The following is a 17,089-nucleotide window of genomic DNA, read 5'->3' on the forward strand; positions in this document are numbered from 1 at the left end:
AAACAAGACTCCCCCTTTCTTTCATTCAATCTTCCTTTTATTTAGGAAAGTGAGATATAAAAAAAACTGAGGTTTTCCTAGCCTGTGGACAGAGTTATGTAAGGACATGCACATGGATGCTAGGTGGGCATTGAGCTGTTGAAGTTATACTAAAAATATTAATTTGGCCTCACTTATAAAGTAAACCAAGACTGGCTTACTTATAAAATAAACTGACACTTGCACAAAACAAATTCTGCCATGATCATTAGCAATTTCTCCATGCTCAGAGCATAAATATCTTAAGGGTTCAAAATTTTTGGCAATGGAATATTCAACCACAACTATCCATCAACTTTTCAAAACAACAAAACATTGGTGCAGGCAGCAATTGGTTTTCAATTTATGAACTTGAATAACAACTTACAAGCCATCTAATTTGTCAGCAAACGAAATAAAATCATCTATATCAGCCTGAAGGGTTGGAAATAATGCTCCCAGCATATTTCTGAAATGATAACAATTGTAATAGATAAACATAATTTTCATGAAATACAAAAATGTTAATATGACAGTTTGGAAAAGAAAATGATCACTATATTAATGTCAGTGGAGAAAGCTAAGTTTTTTAGTAAACTGTTTTTCTAAGAATATTTACTCATCACATTACTATTAGAAAAGAAGCTCTATTATTATATGCTAATTTTTTTCTCCATTAACTTTACATTGTCAGAATCGTGCAGTATTTTATAATATTGCACTACATGCACTTCATATTGCACTCATGTGTGCCCAATAGTGTATTAGGAACTACTCTGTAAACAAATCATGTACACTCACATAGTAGACCCTCTACATTTTGATTGATTAAATTTGTTTCTGAATGAACTAAAGCAGATGTTTCATGGACTGCCACATACCAGCTGCATTGCCACAATCCACTTTAACTTTTTTGATACAATATTTTGGATTTAGGCTAGCAATAAACACCAGACAGGGTCCCTACAAATAACATGCAAGTGACAAGGCATAAACTGTCTTCTTTAGCTGGTAATAAGAATGGCAAAAAATATACTTACAGTTTTACATCCTGAATTTCCTCAAAATGTACTTTCTTAGTTTTGCAAATCTGAATTACATGAGCTATGTCATGGGTTCTAAAGCTTGATTACACATTTCAAAAATGTAATTTCAACTACATTCCAAGTGCAATTACATCCTCCTTACTGCACTCAAAATGAAATGAACATTATTTTCCATAGCATCTTTTTGAAAATTACTATTGAAAGAATTCATATTTTGCGCACATTATGATTTCAAACATTCAATGACGGAACAGAAACACACTTGCAGATGTCAACACGTTGCTCTGCAGCTGAAATCAGATGTACTTCATATAGAACTGGCACAGATAAACCCAGTCCGTAATCATGAAATTTCGTAAAATCGACAAAAATACCAAAATCTATTCATTCCAGACCAAATGAAAAGTGTTGCAAATGTACACTCATTCATAATTCTAAATTTCAATTTTAAGTAGACCCAAATGCCATTTTCTTTCCAAAGTGCTGTCTATCGTGTGACTAAATTCAAATTTATATGGGCAGAGTTATTTGCACATTAATAGTGTTGTTCTTGTGTACTGATGAATCTGCGTTTGTGTATTTAGTTTGGAATACAGCATAAATTCAGTTACTTTGTTTCTTGAAATTTATTTTTGTTTATATAACTAAGCCTTAGGTAGAACAAGAAAATGAGCATATAATAAAAAGGTTACTGCATTTGTAAGGGAAAATATGAACTCGTTTGTCGGATGGATATACTGCACTCCCAAGGTCGTGCAGTATATCATCCGTAAAACTCATATTTTCCCATACAAATGCAGTAACCTACAAAACTCTCTCAAAACCAGCAATCACAGCATCTTTCCAGTCAATAAACTATATATATATAATGGAAGAGACTCTTTCCAACCCATTCCCATTACACCCACTAGGTCAATATGGTTGGATAAGACATTCATCAAGCCCAATACAACTCAAAGACCCAAAGTAATATCATGTGGATTAGATTGACCATTATATTGACTATCCATCTAGTATTTAATGTAAAGGTATTTAATTTATGTTGCAATCATTATTTAGTGAAAATTGTTGATATTTATGTGACTTTCTTGCTGTTGTGGTCTTTATTTTTTTCAGACCTTGTATTCCAACACACTATTGTTGGACCAAATTGTTGATGGCTTATTTATCTGTTAGTCACTCAAGGTCAGCTAAACAGATTCTTCCAAGTGAATGAGCCATATCAATGAGAGGTTTGTGAACTTTGACATACTGTATATACTTGCATAAAGTTGCTTTTACTGACAACTGTATTCATGCAAAGTAGGTATCATCTTATAAGTGTGCCATTCAAATTCGATGAATCAAGGAGTAATGTTGGAAACTCTTCAAAATACTGTAAATTCATATATTTTAAAGTTTTCATGCCTCTATTCCCATTCAGAAATGCATATATGGTTGCACTGTGTTTATCAGTCATGACATATTTATTATACAATTTCTTGTATCTAGTCATTTGGATTTTAATAATTCAACATTATCGGTAAATTAAATACTACCCATGCTAAGTGAAGTATTCCTCAATGTTGTTTACTAGCAATTATATTGCTTCTGTTTTCATGCAAGTAATGATGACCAATAGTTGTATTAACATTTTTCTTTTCCTTTATAAACATTGTGTTAGATGCAATACATGTATAAGTTTTAACTAAATTTGTGTTGTACCTTTTCCATACATTAGATTTGATTCCAAATTTATATTTTGCAAGTTTTCTGCCAGTGTATAAATGCAAAAGCAGCACTCACTTGCAGCTGCAGAGAGGGTGGACAGGCTCTAATTGGTTCACTTGTATTTTCGCAAAATAAGCCTTCCTGGGAAATCGCAAAAAAAACCCCAAAAATAACGCGATATCCAGCGTAAGACAACTCAGTCGATGACAAATTGACTTACTCGGTTATTGCTGGTAAGTTTTTTTCTTTGCGATACATCGAAGGAAAATATGCGATATGTCTGTGACAATTCAGAGCCGCGCCCTCTCTGCTGCTATTATCCAAAAATGTTATCAAGACCCACATGATATCATGTTCAAGGGTCGTGTAAATTTATTGCTATAAAACCATACGGGGTTGACTGAGCCTGACTAAATAAATTTCTAAGCTGATTATAATCCATATCACTGTCACACCAGGTCTGATAAATATATCGTAGCGTGTGCACACCAACTCCATTAAACACAGCAAGAATATTACAATTTTCTCTGATTACCGATGGTATTTGTGTTAATTTTTGAGTGACATAAATCACATCTGTGTTTTTGTCTTCCGTGCGAAAATATTCTAGCTGGATTGGACTGTTTGTCAAGCATTACATCATCGTACACAACTAAATTGTTAATGGATTCATCAATATCATCTAAAGACAGCACTTCATCAATATCAGTAATAAATTCAACAACATCATTACCGTGTTCATTTAACTCTCTTGCGTTTTCATTAAAGTCTTTCAGCACATTATAGCATCTCTGATCATCTACAGACGGGGCTACCAAATACAACTTACCCCACTTCATCCACTTCATTATCAAACTGAGTAGCAATTGTGTTTTACCCAATCCAGATGGACTCGTGATAATCATTCGGACAGAATTTGGTAGCATTGGATGATGCTTAACCGGTTCTCATTTTCTTGTTGCCGAAAAGTCAGTGATTTCCATATAGAAAATATATAAAAAGAATATGGATTTATATTGTGTGAAATGCAGGGCGCATACCCCAACAGGTGATCTAACAACCATTACAACAAAAAATAACAGATCAGCGGTTACGGGTAAGTGTGAACGATGCGGTACAAAACTTTTTTAATTTATTCCCTCGGGTGATAAGCCAAAGTCAAAAATAAAAAAAAGCAACACGGAGGTGATATTGCAGCAAAATTAGGAAAATTACCAGGGACTCCATGGGCTAAATATCCAGGAGAAAAACATCTTCCAGGATATAGTTACTGCGGGCCTGGAACCCAACTTGATATCAGACTTGACAACCAAGACCAACCAAAACCAGGCGAGGAACCAATAAATGCTATTGATAAAGCATGTCATGCTCATGATGTAGCTTATAAAAGTAAGGATCTGCAGCAGCGACATCTCGCAGATGTAAAATTAATTCATGCACTAAATTCCATCACTGATAAATCTTTCAAGGAAAGGTTAGCTAGTTCGTTAATAAAATCCGCAATGAAAGGTAAATTAGCGCTAGGTGCTGGTAATTTATAAATGGAATCTATTTATTATTCCCCAAGAGGATACTGGAGGGGTACCGCAGTGATTAGTAAACTCACCGAAGCAGCAAAAGTCACACATGTTACTGCTAAAAAGTGGTTATCCAAACAGGCAATATGGCAAATTTATCTACCACCACCTAAGCAAATTCACTTTGCACATTTTGATGTTAGTGTTCCCAATGAAGTTCATCAAGCTGATATATTATTTCTACCACATGATACCGTTAAAATCCAAAGACATCAAATAACATGCAAGTATGTGCTAACTGTAGTTGATGTTGCAAGTAGATATAAAGAAGCAGAACCGTTGTCAACAAAGACAGCAACTGAAGTAGCTTCTGCGTTTAAACGAATTTATCAATGTGGACCCTTGCAATGGCCAAAGCTGTTACAAGTTGATCCTGGCAAAGAATTTCAAGGCGCAGTATCATCGTTGATGAAACAACATAACGTCACCATCAGACGAGGACATACTGAGATTCATCGTGATCAGGCAATTGTTGAACGATTTAATCGAACACTTGCTGAGCGGTTATTTCGATATCAATACGCGAAGGAATTCATTCAAGACAAGAGATCTCATGAATGGGTTGCAAGATTACCAAGCGCAATAATGGCGCTAAATAATGAAATAACTCAAACAACCAACATGAAACCCATTAGCGCAATTACCAAAAGAATATACCCATACAACAACATGATTTTTCAACACAGCCAGTGGTGGGTAATGACACTGTGAGATATTTATATGAACCCGGTGAACCTGAAGGTGGTAAAAAAAGAGCGACTGATCCTACATGGAGTATTATTACCACACACAAGATATGTAACATAACAAGATCTACTGGTAGACCAACAATCTACAGACTGGATTCAACTGCTCCTCAATGTGCACGTGAGCAATTACAAGTAATTCCTGAAGACACACAATTACTGCCCAGATCACTTAACTAGCACCCCGACGTCGATTACATTCAAGACAGGTCAGCATCACATTTTCTCGTGTATGACCAAGACGGTTATCTTTCCTGTCTACGGTAAATTGTCTTGGGTGTTTACTCGAATACTGCCATAACATTACACAATTACAGCTTGCGCAGTGATTATTCTGCTGTTGTTTCAGTGTGTTAATAAATTCAACATCAAGATCAAAGTCGTGTTTTTTTTTTTTTGTCGCTTTGTTTATAACCAGCTAATTTTTTTCTTATTATATCGCTGTCACATTTGTCATTGTCGCTAATTTTATCAGTCATTGACTCATCTAGGATAATCCTTCGCAGTTGAGATATTCTTCCGACTCTGGACACTGCCAAGTAAACTAAGTTCGACCATTCAATGCGATCATCAACGATTCAAACAACTGTCAGTGATAGTCAGTCCTTGTGATGAGTGAATTGTCATCGCGTATCCTAGCGTCCACGGGGAATTATCAGCATGTAGAGCATCCTCAACAACAATGACAACAACTGCGACAATATCATTCAACACAAGATTCTGTTTCCTTGACTCTGTCAAGTGTCCTGGTATATCAACATCAATATTTTGTCTTCGCGTATCAGCTGGTTGATAACACGGTGGCACTGGCAGTGTTGGAAAGTTTTCTTTATGTAACTGAAACAATCACTGTTGAGGTGTGTCTCTGACTATCTTTCTACTTGCCACTATTAAATCATTTGGTCTCCATGTTTCCCAAAAGTCGTTCATGGAAGTTTCTGAAATAATTTTACGCGCTATTTCACATTGAATTTTGTTCGGTTGCAGTTTGATTAATTTCTTGAACTCATTTAATTCTGCATCAAGAGATCTATAATCATCAGTTATCTCCGAGTAATAATCAACAAAATTCTTCAACCAATCGTGTGGAGATGGTCCAACAAATGGCAGTGGTTGACCGTGATCACTGCACATTATCACAGCTGTATTTTTCAATAACAACCAATCGAGAAATGACACTGTGCACACTTCATCCCAAATGATGATCTCTGGAACATATTTCTCCCCCATTCAATCTGGAGTCCACACACCGCCGCTGTATTTGAAAAAGCTGTGACAAGTACAAGAATTAACTCCTCGTTGTTTCATCTCCCGGGCGAGTCTGTTGGTGTTAGCACAATCATATCATCGTGTCTCTGTCGTAATAATTCAATTACCCGAGTTGTCTTGCCAGAATCCCCCGGTCCATTCAAATAAACCGTTTTGTGTCTGGATACTGGATCATACACGGATGGCTCTGACGATAATTCTGATAATTCTGATTTGTGATAACTATCTTTAACTGCAACATCTGCGGATTCACAATAACAATGTAACATTTCCTTTTTTATTCTCCACGAACCCCATGATTTCATCATTGCTTGTGAAATGAGCCAGTAATTCTGAATATTTTTTATTCAAGTAAAATGAATCTGTTGCAACTCTAACTGCGGTGTGAGGAAATCTATTTATCATCGATAGCAAATTTATAGAAACATAAGCTAGCATCGAAGATCTTAATTGTGTATACTGAGGAGATTCTCCATCAGTGTAACTAACAATTGTGCCCAACCGTGTTCCGTCAGACAAGTAAGCATCTTCCTGATTACAAAATATATTTCTTGCAGCGGCATCAGCAATTATAAAATCTAATTCAACATCATCTATAATCAATCTTGCGTGATGCCGTTTATGATCATATGAACCACCCTGAGTAAATTTACCAATTATTTTTCTACCGAGATCTTTTGCGGTTTATTCACTGTTGCTGAGTTTAATCCTGAGAATATTAGGGGCATCATCAATGATGACATCAACAGGAGTATTTGGGCATTCCCGCGCCTATTCTTTGATGACCTCATCTACACTGATACGCTCTGGTGTTTGTAACCAAACCGAAGTCTGCTTCTGATATGATATAACTGCTTCACTGACCGTCAACGATATCAATATTTTATTGTCGATCATATATCGTACTAACACTATTGGTGCCCAACGTTTCTCCGAGAAGTGTCTGCCAAACCAAACATAACAGCACGGATGAAAATTCTCGGCAAATTCAAACGACACTACACGAGTGAATCCTGTCAGGGGAAAATCGGGTAATGGACCATTAATTGATACTCTTACCATCTCATGGCAAGGATGACCAAATCTTTTAAAGTATTTGTTACACTCGCCCATCCCAAGAAAACGTCCCGGATAACATGCGACCATGTCCATGGAAATGACATCCTTGTGGTTATATTCGGTATTCCACAAACCGCCATGTCCATATTCAATACAACTTAACTGAACATCTTCAAGGAACTCAGCGCGTGTGGGTCTCAATGAATTTCTCTCTCTCGCAGCGTGGGCAGCAACTGACAGAACTGTAAAACAATTAGTTAATAATTGCTCAGTATTTTCTGAATATTTTTCCGATAGTTTTCTCATTTCTTCATGCATAGATTCTTTACGATATAAATCGCCGTTGGGTCTTACAAATTTATCATACTCGCCATCTTCAGAACTCTTAAACAACCACACTGACACGGGATCATTTTTACTTATCTGGTTGATAGCATCGAACATTCCACCCCAAGAGTTCTCTGACGAGTAATATCTTACGACATGATCTCGTGGAAATACTGTTACTGCGTTAGTCCAAGCGTGAGTGTTATGATCAATAATTTCAATTGGTGTTCCATTTCCCTTATTCACTGATTCATATAAAACCTCTCCCGTTAACGTTTTTACTACCATCGGAAATTTTAATTTACTTGATAACTCAGCAACATCGTTTATCGACGCTCCTGTATCCTTGACGGATTCAGCCCACTTTGCTATTTTTTCACGTCGCAGATCAGTTAGACCATTTCCACGTTTCGCATTTTTAAAATGTTCCATTACTCGCCCGGCTACACAATTCAATGATGAAAATCGCATCAGGGCAAGATCATTAATGTTAGGTCTATCATTTAGTTGATAAATTCCATAAGCAACCGCAGTCACAGGATACGATCGAGCGTAATATGGTCTGTCAATCCCAGTCAACATTCCTGGTTTGGAATCTTTATTTAATACAGCTGTTTTTCCATTAGCAAGGACAGGATCACGTTTGTCTCGGATAATCCATGTATCGGAATCTGCTTGCACAATAAACTTTATTCTGAAAAGATATTTCTGATTGTGGTAATCGATAATCGTTTTTGCTCATGTATAGTTCATTGTAGCATCAATGACAGAGTCGTCGCGTATAATTTTTAATGTAGACCACATGTGAGATGCTCCATCATCATGAAATTCTTTTTTGGCATCCCTGATAATATCAGGTCAGTCAGAGCTCACCTCCGCGAGTCAGGGGTTAGTCTGTCAAGATCGAATCTGGAAGCTTTCCTGGGCTTGATTCTGGATAATCTCTCAAACTCATCCATTATATAATTAAGACAAACATTTAAATAAAAATATTATATATAATGAATCAATGTAAATGGCTTAAGGTAGGATCTGTGACTCCATGTGGCAAATCCTGCGTAAAAGAATGCTGCGGGCAACATTCACAATGTGTTCGTAATGGAAGCTTGGGACAAATACCATGTCTGCGATGTGGTGTCAGAGTCCGGGGAAAGACACAGTTATGTGCTCGTTGTGGTGGTAAGCAATACAGGGAACTCAAAAGATATTATCATAGCTGCCAACCTTCCAGGTTCACAATTAGTGAAAATAGGGATAAAAAGTCATGAATTTGGACATGAATTCGTGAAAAATATGATAACAATAACTCCATCCATTCTGATCACTCCATCTACTCCGACCGTCAATACTAAACTATATCAAGTTCACAAAATAAAAATAAAACACTACATATATGCAGAAATAGTTATTTATACTTGAACTTCCTCCACTGCTTGATCATAAATTTGTTTTCTAAACAGTTCCGACTTCTTGCCTGCTGGTTGATCTTGGGGACTAAAACTGCTGACAAATTTTCTGCAGCTAAGGAGGCCTTAAAGTCTGTCTTATTTTTCCTCACTAAAGAAAATACTCTTTCGCTGTCACTGTTGCTGTGAGGAATGCACAGGATCTGCAGCATTTTTGGTTCTTCCACAGGAAAATTTGGAAGCGATTTTCGAGTCCGGGAACATTTGTCAGAACAAATGTTTACCATGGTCTCCAGCTGATAAAGGTAGATTGTGTTCACCAAGAAAACTCACAAATAATGCTTCAGCATTGGTAGCCTGCAGGTCTTCCGCCAATGGTTTAAAATTTTCCCAACTTCTATGTGTTTTTTGAAACTTATGTGCTTCCTCACATCGTCTCTGCAATGACACACTGAGTGCAAAAAGCATGATGAATATCAATGTTTAATGGCAGAATGCACTGCCAATTTTTGATATAATCCAAATTAAACTTCACTTTTTGAGTAATACATTTCATTTTCCTTGGTGGTGAAGACATTTTCAAGATCTTACATGCGATGCTGAACGGTAACTCAAATCAGTGTTTCCAGTTAGGCCCCAGTTTCTCTCAAAAGCATTTGTAAAATTACTCTTATACATATAGATTAAAATAGGTTAAAATGCTTGCTACCAGGCCAACTGTACTAATCGGCTTTAGATCTACTAATATCGTGACCAGCAGTACCGGACCGTTTCGGCAACTGCGAACATCACGACTAGTGCTTAATGGGAAATCGGTTATTTTATCAAAGATTTAAAATAATTGAGGATTGGAAAATTTGTGAATTTTTGGCTTACGGCATGAATCCGTGAATTGCTGAAAAAGTCATGAAATTCACACCAAATTCGTGAGGGCTGGCAGCTATGTATTATGATAAAAAAAATAATGACAGTGACAGAATTATAAAACGTGAAGAGGATTATTGAAATAAGTTTTCACACAAATTATAAATTAGACAAATACATTATTGTATAAATGAATCAAGAAGCTTTCCTGGGCTTGATTCTGGATAATCTCTCAAACTCATCCATTATATAATTAAGACAAACATTTAAATAAAAATATTATATATAATGAATCAATGTAAATGGCTTAAGGTAGGATCTGTGACTCCATGTGGCAAATCCTGCGTAAAAGAATGCTGCGGGCAACATTCACAATGTGTTCGTAATGGAAGCTTGGGACAAATACCATGTCTGCGATGTGGTGTCAGAGTCCGGGGAAAGACACAGTTATGTGCTGGTTGTGGTGGTAAGCAATACAGGGAACTCAAAAGATATTATCATAGCTGCCAACCTTCCAGTCCCCAAGATCAAGGACATCATCAAGGATTATGAAGCAAATCATAATGGTGTCGTTACGCACTGTAGGCTGAAGAAACTAGTTGGCTTTGTTAATAATTCTGGTTTTCTTAGATTTGCTACTGGAAGGAAAAAGTATCTTTGTCATCGTTTCGTATTCAAATGTTTCTTTGGAGAGATCAAAGACAGTCTTGTGATTGATCTACAGCGCGAGAATTCTGCACGAGGAGGGACTGGTCGGTTTAGGAGCATTAAAAAGAGAGTGGTTAAATCTTTAAATATAGCGACCAGTGAAGAGAGAAATTTTCAGTCAATGAACGTGGCTAGCAGACATTTTGGTATTCATTCACATTCGGTCCAACGTGTTGCAGATAAGATAATCAAATCATCATTTTCATACTGGTTTTGAAGCTGGATTTCGTTTTGCTATGTAGATGCAGATAACGGAGATAACTCTGCAGTGATTGTGTAAAAGTCAATTATGGAATTCCCTCCCCGAGACTGCACAACCCACGTCATTACCTTTACAGGTGATATATTGTCCAGAAAAAACAGAACTAAATTCAAGTTCTATTTTTTTTTTTTGGTGTGGCGAACTGTCTATTGTATATACACTACAGGTAAACAATTCTCCATGTTACCTGTACGATTACAACACGGAAGTAAAACATCTCCAATTATTTCACATAGATTTTATCAATGACTGTCAACACGGGCAGGTGTAATCGTTTATTTACAAAAAATAATTTTTTTTTTTCACAGACAATATACTTGTTTTATTAAATTCGTTTGGTTTCTTGGTTCATCTGTATTTTTTCTGCGATTATATTTAAGAAAAGAAATACAAAAACAGCAAAAAAAGCCATGCCCATCGTGTGAGCTATTTTTGAATTTCCAAGTATCAGTCAGTTTATATACTATAGCGTTCGTATTATATACTGGGGTTTTTCAAAACCCAAAAAAGTTGCACACCTTCCGCCATATCACCATGTGGTGGTGATACTTTTTACCTCACGGGATTGATTTGGGGGAGGGTGTGCAAATCTGTTGAGCGTAGAATATAACCCAGTATCTGTCTGTGCTGTCCTTAGTATAAGTTATAGTTAAAACATATATGTTGTACTGTCCTTAGGATAAGTTAGAATTAAGATTATATGTTGTGCTGTCCTTAGGATAAGTTAGAATTAAGATCACCCGTCAAACCTACTAGAATGTCATAAGACAATCTGGGGGGGGGGGTTACGGTGTAAATAGTGTAAATACAATGTTGTGCTGTCCTTATATGTATTCCTCTGAACCTCTAGCATATCATTTGGTAAGCCAGAGGTTCACATGGGGAATGTTTAGTCGTCTTCGCAAACACGCCTTCTGGACCTTCTAGACTGTTGTTTGACAGGTTAGGGGTTCACATGGGGATTGTGTTTCCGTGCTCCTGAGTCTGGTAGGATGTCATAAGACACCCCAGAGAATCATGGAGATGTGTCATCGCTAGTATAAAAAAATCCCACCATTCTGGACTTGCTAGGTTGTAATAAGACAACCTAGAAGTTCACATAATGGTGTAAAATATTTTTCTTTTAAATATATAATATTCGGTATAATGAATTATGAAAATATCAATAATGTAATTGTTGCTATTAAAAAATTAGAACATGACGGCATAAATATATCTGATGAACTAAATCCTGAAAAAATTATTTCTGACTTTGAAACACTGCAAGAGGCTAAACATGAAGGGCGGTATATTCTGCCATAACAATATAGATTTATAAAGAAAATTCAGATGGCTATGTGGCAATTACTAGCCACAGTAGAAGAAACGTGAATAAAGGAATTTGTTTCGTTGTCTCGTGCAAATGAAAAAATTAGGTCGTAATTGTCTCTTGAATATGAATCAAAAAAGATAATTAATTCTCGTGTGAGACAATTAAGAAAAATTATGTCAGATCATGAAGCGATCGAAAATGAAAGTTAATTTCCATCAAGTAAGTGGAAATCAAGTGGATACATGGAAATGAAATCGAAAGTAAAAAACTGATTACAATATTTCTTTTGTTTTTCACTGACAATATTATAGTTTTTTTTTTGTTTTTCACTGACAATTGCTGGATTTGCATGATTTTTACTAGCTAAATACTTTCAGAATTAACAAATCGGTCGATTTTCATGATTTTTACTAGTAAACACCATATCAAAATTAACAAATTGGTCGATTTCCATGATACTTATTAGTAAACACCCTATCAGAACTAACAAATCGGTCGATTTACATGATTTTTACTAGCTAAATACTTTCCGAATTAGCAAATCGGTTGATGTGCACAAAATATATATAGATAAAATATTTTTACTGTTGCCCGTGCAAAAAAAATAAAATTATTATACTCGCCTGTGAAATCAGTCGATGCGCATGATTTTGACTACCTAAATACCCTTCAAAATTAACAAATCAGTCAATGCACATGATTTTGACTACCTAAATACCCTTCAACGTTGAGAAATTAGTCGATGTACACAATTTTGACTACCTATTACCCCTTCAACGTTGAGAAATTCGACAGATTTTCAGTAAAAAATAAACTTCTTATAATTCTGAGCGACAATAAAAAAAAATATCCACCTTGACTGTCAGGATAATTATTTTTTTGATACTGTTTTCTTGAATCTTTTTTACAATGAGATCTTTGAAAATCCTCTATTTTTACGATGGCAGATCCTTAGGATCACACAAGTAAATTAATATGTATAGTTTCACCTCGAATATCCAATAAGTGGCCTAATTGGTCTGTTAGTTTGAAATTTATTCTTGATAGCAGTGGATTATGGCATCGTAGATAGACCGGATTGATTGGTTCTTGTATAATCAGATATCCAGGTGCTGTATCTTTCGGGGTGAATGAATAAAGAACAAATCCTTGCTGGGCTTGATTTGATACTGTCATGTCTGTGCTATAGCTGTTATAAGTCACATCACACACAAGACTGATGTGCCCACTGGGGTTATATTTACGATTTCCAGGGATACATGTCATCCTTGCCCTTGTGGGTCATTGTTGTGTCTGAGGATAGTTGCCGGTGGTAGTGTTTTTCTCCACTCAGTGAGTATATCAGGAAAGAACTCATCTATGATATCGTTGGTGGACTTTCTTAACTTAGATGCATTATACCCAGGAAATTTATAATTTGGTAAATCAGCTTCTTTTATCGAATATGCAGTTAAAAATTTTTATTTGTCTGGTATGTTTACCGCTTTAACATTAATTGTTGCCTCGATTACTCGCCGGTTAATATATTCCATGTCGTATACAAGCTGATTTAATATTTCAATCCGCATGATGATTTCGCTGCATGAACTTGTTATATCAAAATGATGTTCTTGGAAACTTTGCCGTAGTCGCTGTAGTTGTCATCTATGTTCTCGTTTAATTTCTGTAAAATATTCAACAATTTCATTTAGTTGAATAATCATCATACTTTGAGGTACCCCACCGCTAGTGTATCCAGAAATAAAATACCAAGATGCATTATCAATCCTATCGTCGAATATAAGATCAACACACACCGTTGCATCTTTTATGTTAAGTAAACGATCTCTATATGACAGGATAGCATCGTGATATGATTGTTTATCTGTGGCATAATCAGACTTTTTTGGTTCAGATGGATGCGGTGGTATCGGCGGTGGAATTTCAGGCCATCCTAACACTGTTCTGATCGAAGATTGATATATATCCACAGCGTAGTCAGGAGAGTTTATCTCAATTGCAGAAGACAGTGTTGGTTCATGAATGGTTATTGCTATTTTGGATTCCTTTCCTGTGATATTTTTTATTCGACGTTGTAATTCCTCATTGATTTCTTCGATTTGATAAGACCTGGTTGGTATCCCAACAACGTTCCAGTCGGGTGTACCATCTGGTTTATTTTTATCTGCAAACACAAACAAATTATTCGCTGGTAATCCACCAAATGATTTTGATCTGATATTGGGCCAACTGTGGTATACTCATAACTGTGCCAGCGCGATCTCGCTTACCGGAATCACAGTTGGAAAATTAATACTGAATTCAGGTTTGGTCGAGCTTACTGTTATCATTGAAGTTTTTACCGGAGTTGTATTTGTGGCTATCTGCTGAAGTAATTCTGTCATTATTCATTTTCGTTGTTTTCAAATGGTGGACTTCATCGTATGCCTTAACCATTAACACAAATTCGGAATCTGATATTGTTTCGTCGTTGAGGCTTGATGATATCAGCGACGATAATTTTGAGTATGCCGCTGCTGCTGTGTTTAGCTGCGTGACATAATCGTGCAATTTTGTGCTCGTGCACGTTGATATTTTTTTCGCGATTATATTAAAAACACCCGTGATTGCCGCTGATGATGAAACGCATATTGTTACTGCGATTGCAGTTGTTACTGGCATTAGCGCTGATAATACTACTCCGCTGGATGCAACTAACGCAGATACCAAGTATACTGCAACGTCTACAATGACTGCTCCTCGCTTATATTTCTCTACTTTTGTTGTGTATTTGTCGATGAGGGTTTTTAACTCTGATTACCATTCGCATACTTGATCATATCTATATTGCTGGAGATTTAACTCTGTCATCGATGTTGTCGTTGACATTATTATTATATGCAGTAACCAATTGAGGTGTTTCAGCTACAAATTCCAAACACCACCAGTACGATGTTGCGGTTAATTTCTTATCAGTGGCTTCCAGTATAAATGTTTCTTTGGTTCCGCTATTTAATACGATAGTCACAACCCCGGAAAACTTGTCAGTGGAATGCCTCCAAAGATATGTTGTAAATATCTCAAATTTTGCAGCACTGAACACAGACAGTCTATACACTCCAGTGACTGTCGCGGTATATTTGATAGTATTATTTTGCTGTGACCACGTTGCAAATCCCGATGATACTGTGTATACTATGTTGGTAATATGCCTGGGATTAACTCCAGGTGGAATTTTAATCAGATTATTTTTGTTAACAATCTCAGGAATTCCACTTACAATATTTTGCTGTGTTTGTTTGATCGTGTCAATATTGGTTTTGATATCAATGAGTTTTGCACCAACGGTGAGCGGAGTACCAAAGAATTCCTCTGCGGTTTCATTAATTTTTCTAAAGTTTCTGCGAAGATTCGCAAAAGCGTTTACGTGAACGTCATACTCGTTCTGCAATGTGGTTATTTTATAGCCAATGACGCTGTAGTTAACGTCTATGTATTTTTTCGTTGCGGCATCTTCATCGGATGTTGGATCTCTTAAAACCAATATTTTGTTTCCGTTCATGTTGAGTTCACCTGTCATTGTGTCAACAGTATTTTTTAAGCGATTAGTCATTTGATATTGCTGGTTTTTAGCTTGCCATGTCTGTCCTGAAAAATAACAACCTCATCTGGGTCTATCCCAGATAACGTTAAAAGATTGTCGATTTCATCTTTGGTCGCATATTTTGATAAATCTATATTGTCGCGTTTTTTACTCTTTACTTCGCTGAGAGATCTTCCATAAATATCCACCATTATTCTTTAGGGATTGTTTAAAATGTTAAATCGGTCCGCTGTATACTCGTGCACAACTTTGTGAGGTGGTTTGGTTGATTTTGATAACGCTGCAAGCACATTATTACTTCACGGCCGCATATTGGTGGATCGGTTAATGTTTGTGTTGGTAGCATTGAGTACTAGACTGGAATGGGAGTGGAAGTGCTTTGCACTTTGTGTGCACATTTTAGGAATTCAACTGGCGGTGCTAACCCATACGAATCGAAATAAACAATTCCATGTGGACGTATCGCGTAAGCAACCCAATGAATTCCAGGGCGTTCATTGTAATCGAGATTAATAATTCCAGTTTCTGGATTATTCAGTTGTTGTGGTAATTGATCTCGCATAAAAACACCTCTGAAATTTTTTTTTTTCAGTTGTTTAGCAGCATCGAGCAAATCAAAATTTGACATCGGTAAAACACTGTTTTTTCAACGACGTTTGGGGTACCATGAGGGCAGAGTTCCTGGAAGTCTTAGACCCGCTCACTTTTTTTATATCCTTTTCCAGTAATTCTTTAATGCCATTCCAGCAGCACCTAATGCAGCTGCTTTTGCAACAGCTGGAGGAGCAGCAGCTCCTATTAAGCAACTTAATCATGTTGCTGATGGCTTTTGGAGCAAAATTAAGTTGAACTCCGGTTTTTGCTTGCTTCACTTTATTGAAATGTTTTAGTTGGGTTTTAGTCAACGATAACTTGTTTGGGCCGCCATTAGCAATTTGATCTTGTTTTAGTGTTATTGTTGCCCCACATGCGCTCGCGTTTTTTGATTGTAATTTTTTCACCTGACCAGGAGTCAAAGTAACATAAACATGACTATATGACATTTTTATAATTAATGCGATTCATCTAATTGTCTACATGTTTTCCACTGGTGCATCAACGACTCTCATTCGACCACTGTTGCCTTATCGCTCAGGATAACTGCAATTGCTCTGTAACTGGCACCACCAGCTGGTGGGGCACCAACACAAGCTCGAAAGTGT

General features: G+C 36.5%; 1 protein-coding gene across 15 annotated transcripts in view; it reads right to left on the bottom strand.

Annotated features, from left to right (window-relative positions):
- LOC149797874 (exocyst complex component 1-like) overlaps positions 1 to 17,089 on the bottom strand; it is a 169,353-nt gene that overhangs the window by 38,981 nt on the left and 113,283 nt on the right. For all 15 annotated transcript variants that reach the window (XR_016421906.1, XR_016421905.1, XR_016421903.1 and 12 more), the window contains one exon: positions 407 to 487. Coding sequence is in view for 7 of the 15 variants with exons in the window: in XM_089962899.1 (XP_089819025.1) it covers positions 407 to 487 (81 nt within the window). In the remaining 8 variants the exon portion in view is untranslated. The remainder of the gene's footprint in view (positions 1 to 406; positions 488 to 17,089) is intronic.

This window comes from Sinohyriopsis cumingii, chromosome 6, assembly GCF_028554795.1.
Source record: "Sinohyriopsis cumingii isolate HCF-2022 chromosome 6, ASM2855479v2, whole genome shotgun sequence".
Taxonomy (NCBI): domain Eukaryota; kingdom Metazoa; phylum Mollusca; class Bivalvia; order Unionida; family Unionidae; genus Sinohyriopsis; species Sinohyriopsis cumingii.